General features: G+C 39.4%; 2 protein-coding genes across 2 annotated transcripts; one reads left to right on the plus strand and one right to left on the minus strand.

The window, feature by feature from the left end:
- Positions 1 to 1,993: 1,993 nt before the first annotated feature.
- On the plus strand, positions 1,994 to 5,399 carry LOC121613063 (cell adhesion molecule 2-like). The gene is made up of 6 exons (XM_041946323.1): positions 1,994 to 2,207; positions 2,562 to 2,601; positions 3,940 to 3,999; positions 4,148 to 4,207; positions 4,405 to 4,452; positions 4,552 to 5,399. Exons 2-6 carry the CDS (start codon positions 2,595 to 2,597, stop codon positions 4,722 to 4,724), a joined length of 348 nt encoding a protein of 115 aa, XP_041802257.1. The 5' UTR covers positions 1,994 to 2,207; positions 2,562 to 2,594; the 3' UTR covers positions 4,725 to 5,399.
- Positions 5,400 to 8,767: 3,368 nt separating this feature from the next.
- dazap2 (DAZ associated protein 2) lies at positions 8,768 to 11,553 on the minus strand. The gene is made up of 4 exons (XM_041946742.1): positions 11,419 to 11,553; positions 10,050 to 10,168; positions 9,712 to 9,960; positions 8,768 to 9,566 (listed from the first exon to the last, which is right to left on the minus strand). The coding sequence occupies exons 1-4, from the start codon at positions 11,429 to 11,431 to the stop codon at positions 9,438 to 9,440; spliced, it is 510 nt and encodes a 169-aa protein (XP_041802676.1). The 5' UTR covers positions 11,432 to 11,553; the 3' UTR covers positions 8,768 to 9,437.
- Between the last annotated feature and the right edge of the window lie 277 nt (positions 11,554 to 11,830).

The following is an 11,830-nucleotide window of genomic DNA, read 5'->3' on the forward strand; positions in this document are numbered from 1 at the left end:
GTGCTATATATATCAGTCATTCATTGTATATGAGTCATTCATTAGCTGCAGTGAGAGCTACCTTTAGCCATTGTGCCTTCTTCCACCTATTCTCTCACTTCCTTTTATGCTATTCAGGAGGTATAAAGCAGGGAAGTCCAAAACCAGCATCCAGGCTGTCACCAATCTTTTCCATGATTCCCTGCCAATAAGTGGCCAGACTCGGACAATCATAAGATAAATTATAAGGACAACAACACTTTGTTCCATTTAGCAGTGCGAGCAGAGGCTTCAATTACTCAGTCCTGCCATATTCATCCCCACAGGTGCCCAGCAGAGACTGTTGAGTATTTAAAAATGCATAGAATTTGAAATATTGTGTCAGTAGCTCTGGTTGCTTCTCTGCCAGTGGAGGTTTAAAATGACAAGGCCAAAATTGAGCTCAGCCCAGATTTCTCAGCTAAGTTAATCAAAAAGCCAGCATTACTCGCATTAATGGAAAAGCTAAGAGATGTGGCTTTTACTTCAAGAGTGATACATTTAGAACATTTAGAAAGTTTATTTGGATCACTTACCCACTAAACAAAGCATAGATGACTTCCAGAGCTAAAATGTCGGGAATTGTCTGACTACGAGACGACAAATGTGTGTTTTTGCTATTGCGTCATTCATTATAAGAGGAAGGCATTAGATGTGAGCTTCTGGAAATTAGTTGTCGTCAACTAACCTCAATGTGTCTCACTTCTTGAATTGCAACAACAAGGATTTTCATTAAGGTAGTTTTTTTTATTTTATAGTTGACAGTGAAGTACCTGCTTTTCTGTGAATATGAACTCAATTGTGGCACAATGCGCCTGATAAAGATGAAGACTAAGAGAAACCACTAACTACAGACGTTCTGAAAGACAGCATTCAAACAAATTTGGCAGGTCTAAGCAAATCTCAATGTGTGAACCCTTTCAAGTCCTTTCTCTTAACTGTCAAGCCTCCCAGCTGATTATACCCCTCTCACATGAACTCTGCAGCTGTCGCACTGCCAGTTTGAGAGGCAACATAGTTGTGTAACAGAAAGGAGATGGACTTGAAAATGTTTTTTGTCGTTTATAAAGATGGAAAGGAAGGAGAGCTGCTTTGTGTTATGACTGGGCAATATCAATGTATGGCCATGCATCATCTTATTGGGGTATTTTAATAATTCATGCATAGTTGTGCATACATTTTTTTGTCTAGACTATCACAACCAAGAAAGTCTCTGCAGACTTGCTCCAGAAGAATGGAAGTGCTGGCTTGAATCCAAACAGAAAAAGTGGTGCACTGTCTCTCCTAGTTAATAGCTGTGGAAATATGAGATCAAACGTTACCACAACCAACTAACAGAGATTCAACATCAGATCTGATGCATTGTATGCTGCCTGCACTGCACTGAAGCGGCCAGATGGGGTGCAGCAAAGGAAAGATGCCACCATGTTGCCTTCTGGAAAAAGAATCCTTCACCCAAATGAGGAACTACAATTCATGATATCTCAGTCCTCAATTGTAGATTTTCTTTTTACATTTTATAGACCATCTTCCTAAGATTCATAAGAGTGGAAAACATACGCATGCTGCTCTGTGGGGCAGGTTTGGGAGTTTCACAGCAAACCATATTGGCTTTTTTATGAACTTTTGTTGTGATAAAGTATGGTTTCCCTTTGTTTGTCAGTAGGGTATTTACATTATGACTAATTCCTGTAAACCACAGTCAGCCAGCCAAAACAATTCTCGTCAGCATTAGGGAACTAGAAGACAAACTACCCATACTTCCGGGTGTTCATCTCGCGATAACAAGGCGAATAATTAACGCGTGATCTGGAGAAAACTGCGTGAAAGAAATAAATTGCGAGCACGGCCATTCTCGGCTTCCGTATGGGGGAACTCCCCCGTCCCGCATTTTTAACTTGGGAGTGATCCATCTTGCTGATAGACAATCTTTGACGGGGGGACGGGGGAGGAAAGGGAGGGGCGGAAATCGAGAGCGTGAGCCGCATGACTCACGAGTGCTGTGAGAAAAAGTATCGCCACTTACTGAGTTTCACAGACGCGCTTTCAGACGCTCCGGCAGCTTCTCACACAGCTTCAGGTTTAAACTTAAAGTTAGCTGCGTGCGCTCGTTTTCTCCACCGCTGGCGTGAGCCCGGGGAAAATCTGATTAGCACGGCCGGGTTTGTGACACGCTCCGCCGCGTCCAGGTAAGCTCACACAACAGCTGTGATGAAAAAAAGGTCGTTAAAGTGTCCGACAATCACGAAAACTTTACCTGAAGATTCAGTTTTTCCTGTCGGGCTAACTTTGTGTCAAGCTAGCTAACTTAATGATGGTGGAGGGGTTGTGTTTTCTTTAAAATGTTAGCCTGACCACTTCACTAGGAGGACAAAGACACTGGGCTGAGTAATGAAGTATGTCGGTAACAATAGTGGAAAAGGTGTGGACCGCTTAAAAACATCACAACCAACATTCAGACCTTCCTTTAACATGGTCAGAAAACCTTTGTGGGAAATGTCAGTTTGTGCTTGTTTACTGGTTTTTCTGTTTTGTTTGTACAGGTATATCAGCCAGTGGGTTAACCAGCACTAACCATGAATAGTAAGTCCACCTTTCATCAATTAAAAGTGCCTGTTTGTAGCATTGCAAATGTATTTCTACATATTTTGGAACTGCCATGACACATTTAATCCTTGTAGGTGTTTTATCAATAAAAAAACTGTTCAGTACATTTAAGTAATAGATACATTTATAGAAAAAGTATTTTCATTTAATGCTGCTTTATGTTTCCATTTGACTACTGCAACAGTTAGCTGACTGAAATGAAGATAATATGCAACTATTCTGATAAATTATGAATTATTTGTCATTTTTCACGCAAAGGCGACAAACATTTGATGGTTTCAGGTTCCTGGTCTTCCATTATGGTGAACTGACATTTTGGGGTTATGAACTATTTAGGTCGTTTAATGTTGTCGCCTTTCTGCTTTAGGATGTTGAAATGGGCATTTTTCATTTGTTTTGAAAATGCTTTAGAGACCAAAGGATTAATCATCTAATTGAGGAAATAATATGCAGATTAATTGGAAATGAAAATAGTCCTGGAGTACATTTATCTGAAAGGTGTACAAACAAAACAGTTGATTACCTTATAAAATATGATGTATTGGCTTAGATTAACCCATCTAACTGTGAAGTAATTAAAACTAGCTCCACTTCCACCAGATGCAACAATATATGCATCTGTATTAATGATCCAATAGTGAAACAACCTGACTGGTGACATCCTGCCACCGATTGAGTACTTAAACATTTTGCTGATCAGGGCTGCAACTAAAAATAATTTTCATTATTGATTCATCTGCAGATTGCTTTCTCAGTCATTTCGTCTTTGAGACATAAAGCAGTGAAAAATGACCATCACAGTATCCTCATGCCCCAGGTGACGTCATCGAATGTTTTGTTTTGTGGGAACAAGATAATAATATCAGCAAAATATTCAGTTTATAGTAATATGTGACCCAGGAAAGCAGGAAGTTCTCCCATTTAAGAGCCTTGAACCAAAGGCATTTTGGCATTTTTCCTTAAAAATGCATGCATCCATTTCCTTTAAATGCAGGACTTTTTACCTGTAGCGGAGTGTTTTTTTTTTTTTAATAGTGTGGTGTTGCAACTTTTATTCGAGTACAAGATCTCAGTATTTCTTGATTTCTTTCTTGATCTCTGATTAAGTGATTGCATCACAGAGGATTCAGAAATAAATAAAAGAGGTTGACGGGCTTGTTTCAGGCCCGGCCCTTAATAATCAGATTACTGTGTCACAACACTTAATATTCCTTCCTCAGCCAGCAGCTATGCAGTTACACAAGTCTCTTTTAGCAGACTGGGTGCTGAAGATAGAGCCCTGTCACATTTTTAACATGCTTTTTTATCTTCCAGATTCAGACATGGTGCCTCTGACAACAGTCTCCTCATACACAAACACAACTGTGACACAGGGTGAGCACACTTTTTTTTTCCCCTTTCTTAAAAAAGATCTGCTATGAATGCATTCGCTCGGCTTCTAAAGCTGAGTTGCAGCCAACAAGTATCCTGATATGTTATTGTGCTGTTTTATCAACACATGTCATGCCTGTGTTTTGTTCAGCATCAGATATGAGACTTTTGACATCACTTCCCACACAAGCAGACACCACCATGATTCAGGGTAACTCCTACGCTTTTTGTTTTCTATTTTTTTCTATTACTGGCACACAAACCGGTCTCCTCCTGGACCCACGCAGTTGTGAGAAATGGCACAGTTTACCTCCTCTCAGATCTTGTACAGTAGAGCACGCTCATGACCGTTCTGCCTCATCTGTTACCTGACACCATGTACTTGTTTTATTTTTTCTTCCCCCGCAGTGGTAACAACGGCTGCCCCCTCAAGTCCAGACTCCGCGGTTATCGCAGGTACCTGCTCGCACTTTATCCCGGCCTTTTCTGTGTTAGATTGTGAAGCTGTATCATCTCAAAATGACATTTTAAAAATATTTTGCCTCATTTTTCCAGTGGTTATTGTGCTCATCCTGCTGACGGTAGCCACTTTGGGCTTCCTGCTTTACCGGTATCTCTGCCACAACAAAGGAGACTACAGGACGACAGGGGAGCTGGCTCCAGGAGAGGACCCCGATGAGGAGTACAGTAACCAGGCTACGAGTGAAAAGAAGGAATACTTCATATGAACCTGGTGACTTACAGGGAGTGAGTGGGGCTGCAGAAAGAAAAACGGGTCTGTGAAGACTGAGAAGAACTTGGACTGTTATTTCTGTGTCTGTGTTTTGAGGGAAGGCCGCTACTTGCTGCACACGGGGCAGAGAAAAGCTATTTTGTTATGAAAAATGCAGAGGAGCATAAGTAATACCAAAGATAAGATTGTTATTGTAAGACTGAGTATTGATGGATGAGGAGCAGGTGACAAGGCGACAGGTGTGTTCAGATCAGAGCTAGGCGTGAAACAGGTGGTTTTTAAAACGCCACAGCTGCATGATCAGTAAAAACTCAGCAACAATCGAAATGAAAGATTAGCTGCTCTGCTACACTATTTATCAGCCATGTTTCCGTTTTTCTCTTTTAGTATTTGTAATATGTTATTTCATTCAGACATACTGTATTTTTCCCCAGACAAATTGTACAAGACATGTTATGGGGCTGTTACTTTTATGCTGATTTGCTTTTTAAATGATGGCTTTTCTATGCAGTTCTTTTATAAGATAGTCAAAAACAGTGGCATCCACAGGACAGCTTAATATTATTTGTTGGATTTTGTTGTACCTGTTTTTGTTTTCTTTGCCAGACGTGGTTACTGATGACTTCCCTATTTGAGATAAATACGGAAGAAAATAAAACTTGCTTTTGGACGAGTGCCATGATACAGCCTGACAGCTTACAGTGATGTGTAATGCATTTTGAAATGGACAACGTCATCAGCAATGCCGCCCACAACCTGACTTTGAATTGATTAGCAATGCGCAAAGAATTTAACCGTTTTAGAGCGCATTACTCTGTGTTAGAGACATCGAGCCACTTCAAATATAATCTCGTACAACAGTCCAGCTCTAAATCCCACTTTTACGAAGCTCGTGTTCAGTTTTTGTTGAGGCTCTTTAAGAGTCGATTATCTGACAAAATATTAGACATCTTTTTGTGTAATGCTTTTCAATCCAAGACAAACCACAGGCTCAAATGATTGTCGTAGATCAGACAGAATCAAAACCTTTCTGACACTGTCAGCAAAAACTGAATTCGTTGAGCTTCATTAAGGTGTGATTTATTGTGGGCTGTCAGATCAAAATGCAATGGAGCCAATAAACTGGGAAGCCTGTAATGTGAGGTTATTCTGACAAACATACAGATCCATATTTGACTCGATACCTTTTATATTAAAGTGACAGTTTGGTTGGCACTATTGGTTCTTTCATACAGTCCGCATACTAAATTAAGGTGGATGAAAATGATGTCTGACAAATCTTGCATGATACTGGTGTTAAAGCCAACAAGTAGAAGCATCCACTCAAATGAGTCAGTTCATAAAACTATCAATTACCTGTGATGCAGCCTGGCCAGTAAAAGACGACAGTTAAGCTATAATCACAACATAACTGACCGAAATCCCAGGTGTTCAGAGCACAATCATGAAATACAACCCGGGTTCCAAAAAAGTCAGGACGCTGTGTAAAACTTAAGTAAAACCAGAATGCAATCAACTGCAAACAAACTGATTACCGACAACTATTTTAAGAAGTGTTCCCGAACCCATGTATTAATCTCCTTTATACAATCATGTGTTCACAAACTGGTGAACCTCGCTCCATCCTCGCTTGTGAACCACTGAGCCTTTCCAGGATGCTCCTTTCATACCCAATCATGATACTATCACCTGTTACCAATCAACCTGTTTACCTGTGGAATGATCCAAACAGGTGTTTTTGGAGCGTTCCACATCTTTCCCAGTCTTTAGTTGCTCCTGTCCCAACTTGTTTGAAACATGTTGCTGCATCAAATTCAGAATAAGCAGATATTTACAAAAACCAATGAAGCTGATGAGGTCAAACATTAAATATCTTGTCTTTGTATTGTTTTCAATTGAGTATATGTCAAAAAGGATTAGCAAATGATCACATTGTTTTATTTATGTTTTACACAGCGTCCCATCTTTTTTTTTTTTTGAAATCAGGGCTGTAAATACATGCGCTGTTCTAACACTTATATATGTGAATAAAATTAAACAAACATGCAGCATTTCAAATTTCCAAAATAACCTTTATTCTAAACTTACATTTTAAATTTTAAGTTTAGTATAAAAAAGTTAAGTGCACCTAAGTTCTTTTTTCAAAGTATTCCATCTTTGACACTCATCTCCTTTAGTAATCTTAAAAGATAGAATGTGTACCAAAGTCTATCACATCACTTTAGTACATACATCTATTTTTTACAAAATATTGTAAAGAGAATCCCTGAACTATAAATGTCCATAATCCTTCAACAAAGGGTAATCCATTTGCTGGCTGTGGTTGGCATAGCATCTACTGGTCAGCTGTAGTTTACAGTACTTCATATTGCTGGGACAAAGCCACCATTATGCTGCTTTACAAACAATCAGAGCAGAGATGGATTTCAAAAAAACATTTGTTTGAATCGTATTTTAAAAGCTTTGATAGCTGTGGCCTCTTCCCCAGCAAAGCTGTACGAAATGGCAGCACGAGTAACAATAAATGAATACTGAGCCATTTTTCATAACACAAGTGACACGTCAGTCACGTCTGGTATAGTAGCTTTGTGTATGAGCTGCTGAGAGGGGGGGTTCATCACATGAATGAAGCACGTTTCCAGACAGCTGGTCCCTCTGACTTAAATATCGCTGAAATCACTCGATGTTGGTCGACAGCGACAGCATTTGTTTTCTGGTGGCCACAGCTGTTAAAACTTGATATGGTATGTCGGATACCCAGTAACACATTGACGCTACCAGACACCAAAATGAAGAATATCTACAAATATACGTTTATGGTATATGTACTGACTTATCTAGTTTCCGATACCTTATTTAAGTTTGAAAGATAACATAATATGTAAGGATTCTAAAGAAGTTTAATTACCAGCACAAAAATGTCTTTTAAATGAACTTATGCTGACAGTGATATAGCCTCAAACGTTTGCATACACTTTCAGGCTAATGAACAAAGCGACACATCTTGACGTTACTTTCAAATGGACTAGACTTGATGAATTTTACAATCTAATAATGTTCAAAAATCTCACAGCTTTCTTTAAAAAGTCATGAAAACAGAATAATAAAAAAAAGTAGCCCCTTGTCTGCAACCACTCAGATTTGCTTAGCAGTGCATCTCAGATAAAAAGTATTTAATCAAATTTGTACATAGCAAAGGTGCAAAAGTATGCAACGACTTAAAGATGCAATTAACCCACATAAAGTGACATTAACACATTAACTAACATGTCAGACCGAAGGTCTATGTACCAACAATCTCATAACTGCTTATTGGATGATATGTTTGCTTTTAAATTGTGACATATTTTAAATTTCAAGTCACAACCAAACATAAGTGCATTGTAGACCAAATCTTTGGTACAACCAGCTCATTGGTTATACAAACAAATTTATTAGCCTAACTACTCATGTAATTCACTTAGATGTGGAAAAGTAAAGAAAAAATAAAGGAACACAGAAATATTTAATAAAGTCTCCTTAACCGTTGAAAATGTTTCCTAACAACTAATACTATCACAAAGGTGACATTTTTCTAGGGTGAATAAATACTTCACCAAATTATACTGTGTGGAAAGACAAAGAGATACAGTGGAGGGTAGTTTGTGAAATCTGCACAATGAAACATTTAGTGTATAAACTCTGGGTATCCGACTGTGAAGTAGAAACAGGAGACAAACAAAGCTAAAATGTTACACCAACCACCCCTGCCCATTCAACTTACTATTTGGATTTACTTTAAATTTCTTTCCTTTAAGTTTACTGAAGTTAATTTGCTTTAAATTAGGGCTATCCCCAGTGCTCTTTGGCACTTGACTATGTTCATCTACAAGTTGCCCAACAAGGTACAGTAAACCACTTTGGATATTGCATGAAATCTTTTCTTGAATTACTATCTTTAGTTTAATTTACTTAATTTACACATGATTTAAATATAATAATCTGTCAGACTGACAGTTCACTGTGCAACAAATTTGCCGTGGTATTTTGGATACTGTGCAAAGTACAAGACAATTCTAACTAAAAGCATCCAAGATGCTGATTCTTTTTTTTTTTTGTATAGTCGAGATGTAATTTCTCGTGACCATCATACTGGTATTTACATGGAACTATTACACATCTATTAATTTAACTACACTAAAAGTTTTCAAAAAAGACAAGTGGAGATTTCTTTTTTTTTGCGCTGTCACTGCAACTTTGTAACTGTATTTCACTTTCACCATAAAGCAGCTAAACTATATAATGCGGGTCAGATATTTCAACAGTTCATTCATGTAGCTTTACAGGTATACAAGAACATCTCAGTGTAATTTGTGATCCATTCGATCAAAGGAGACAAGGTCTCTTAAACAAATACAGATGCCTGAAAGAGGTCCAATCTGGAATGACCACAGAGGTTCGACCCAATGAAGAATTATGGAATGAATTCTACAACATTATAAATTTGCATTTGTCCTCTCCAGGCAGTGGCATTCATCATTTGATCTCTAGGTCAGAAGTGGAGTACTGTACCTTTCATGAGGGCTCTAAAATATTACATTCCGTTAGGTGATATCAGTATTGTGGCATGGCCAAGCAGCCTGAAGAGGGAGGCGAATGGGACGGGGGAAGAACTGGGGCATCATTTGGGACGGGGTTTAGGCATGAAGGAGGAGTTGAGGACTTGCTGTTACCAGATGGTATACCCTCCACTGGATCCACCCAGGAAGAAGTTATTCTTGCGCTGTGCCATTACAACATTGGCGCCCTGCATGGCAGCCAGCTGAGCCGCATTGGGAGGATGTCCAGGAGGTGGGGGCTAGAGAAGGAGAGAAACAAGCACAAACATTGGTAAACAGCCAATCGACTTTGGATCAGATATATTCTGTCAACCAGGTATAAGACAACATCCGAGCTGCCATCATTCTGTCTATTTAAAATCACTGGACTCGGTGGATACTCACAGGGATGGAGACACTGCTGCCTGCTGTGAAGCGAGCACCGGCATCAAAGCCGCCTTCCACCATCACTGTTGAACCAGGGGGGTACATGGCTCCCACTGGATAGTAAGCCATGGGGACATTCTGGCCCACTGGTCCAACAGACATATGTGGCTGCATGGGCATGAACACCTGAGCACCAGGGTAGGGAGAGGACATCTGAGGCAACTGACCAGGCACCTGAGGTGGAAGCACATATCTGGGCTGGTATATCTGCAGACACAGAGACGAAAAGACTGTTTAGACCCGTTCAATGTGGCTCTTAATTGTACTCTTATATGACATAGAAATGTAAAAGTTACCTCAGAATATGCAGGTGGTGTGTCTGTGTAAGGAGGTGCCTGAGGAGACATTTGCATAGCAGGAGGGTATACAGGTGCAGTGCTCTGCTGAGGGTACACAGCCTGCTGTGGATATGAACCTGCAAAACAACATTTTACTTTAAACAAACGGCCGCACTTGGTTCTTAACAGCGACAGAAATCTAAGGTGAGTGAGCGACAGCCCTTTTCTGTCAGCAGCAAACAAAAAGAGTCTTAGAGGTCTCAGTTTCTCAGAAACACCAAAAAAATATGTGACAGAGGGCAAGACAAAGATGAGACGTTGACTGAAACACATTTTCAGCAGTAACAGAAAATATTTAAATATGGACAACAGAGGCATTTAGCAAGTACAGTGTTGCTTATGGGGTGACAGCTGATGTCAATTCCAGTTCCCCCATGATTGAGTGAGTCCATAAGTAAAACACAAGTAAAAGACACTTTCTTTCAAGGATGCCTGTAAGTCCTATAATGACATGAAAAAATACACAAATTGCTCATTTGTGGTATAAAAAGATTTTTTTTCAGGATCACGGATTAAAAATTGACAAAACGTCTGACAAAAACATAAAAGCATTAACACAAAACAACTAGTCTGCTACTGGATTGGTCAGTTTACATAATTAATTACTTCATTTTGATAATCGATCGTAATTATGTGGTTCCAGCTTCCCAAATCTGAATATTTCCTGGTTTCCTTTGTGTTCCTGTCGTTCACATCGCCAACATGTGATGAGCATTTTGTGCTATTTGCTGACATTCGTTATACCAAGCAATAATCGATAATGAGGAGAATCGTTAGTTGCAGCCCTACGTCTAAAATGTATTTATCTATGTGCAACAACAAAAGATCTGAGCACGTTCAAATTATGTAAAAACAATAAAAGAAGATATACAGTATCATGTGCATGTAAACATATTTGGATACATACCGTACGTGGAAAGAAACAATAAAGACTGATGATTACCAAAATTAGTGATATAGCTTTAGATTCCCGTGCATGTAAACCAAAACAGCCAAATCGCCAGCTTCGCCTTTAAAATCTGCCTGTGTTGACTGAAGCTAGCTAACTGAAAATATGTGACCTGGCCACTAATGCCATGGTGATATAAGGTGACAGTAATTTTAGGCTTCCATTATTAACACCTGTAAACATTTCTGATAAGCTAGATGCTCGAGCTCAACGTGTTTGCCACACTTATCCAGAAAACGTCCGTTTATTGTCATGTACGTAGCTAAACGTGAAGTCCGCTTCAGATGGCCATAACGGCAGCTCTTCATTTCCAGTAATAACGTCAGCGTCTTTATGGCGAACAGCTGACTTATTTCCTAAAAATGTCGGAAGAAATACCTTTGTTGTTCATTGTTCTGGACTGATCTGGAGACTGAGGAATATCAGATTAAACGGAGCTCTGCGTAGCTTGTCACGGCCTTATAACAGGTTACGGCTTCACAATCATTCACTTCCTTGTTTTTCAGCTTCTTGTTGTTGTGGAAGTGGTGACGTCAGTCGTTCTCTATCTGTGGTCGACGCACTCGGTGGTTTGCGTGCGCGCGCCCCCTACAGGTAGAGACGGACGGGAGTTCAAAAGTGAATCAAGGTGAACTGTTGGCTTCTTAAAGAGACTAAATACTTTGATTTAGCTTCTAAAGTTAAGCACATGATTGTAAGACGTTACAGTTACATATACAAAGGTGTGTTTACTGTCACAACAAAAACAGATATTCAAAAACAGCTTGATAGTTAGCTGGCTAGCTTGCTA

This window comes from Chelmon rostratus, chromosome 10 (assembly GCF_017976325.1).
Source record: "Chelmon rostratus isolate fCheRos1 chromosome 10, fCheRos1.pri, whole genome shotgun sequence".
In the NCBI taxonomy this organism is placed as follows: Eukaryota; Metazoa; Chordata; class Actinopteri; order Chaetodontiformes; family Chaetodontidae; genus Chelmon; species Chelmon rostratus.

What these genes read in the sequence shown, in the direction of transcription:
- LOC121613063 (XM_041946323.1), top strand. An exon ending in AAACACAACTGTGACACAGG is followed by an intron (nt 4,000 to 4,147) that starts GTGAGCACACTT and finishes TGTTTTGTTCAG; the next exon opens with CATCAGATATGAGACTTTTG. An exon ending in AGACTCCGCGGTTATCGCAG is followed by an intron (nt 4,453 to 4,551) that starts GTACCTGCTCGC and finishes TCATTTTTCCAG; the next exon opens with TGGTTATTGTGCTCATCCTG.
- dazap2 (XM_041946742.1), bottom strand. An exon ending in CACCACCTGCATATTCTGAG is followed by an intron (nt 9,961 to 10,049) that starts GTAACTTTTACA and finishes CTGTGTCTGCAG; the next exon opens with ATATACCAGCCCAGATATGT. An exon ending in GCAGCAGTGTCTCCATCCCT is followed by an intron (nt 9,567 to 9,711) that starts GTGAGTATCCAC and finishes CTCCTTCTCTAG; the next exon opens with CCCCCACCTCCTGGACATCC.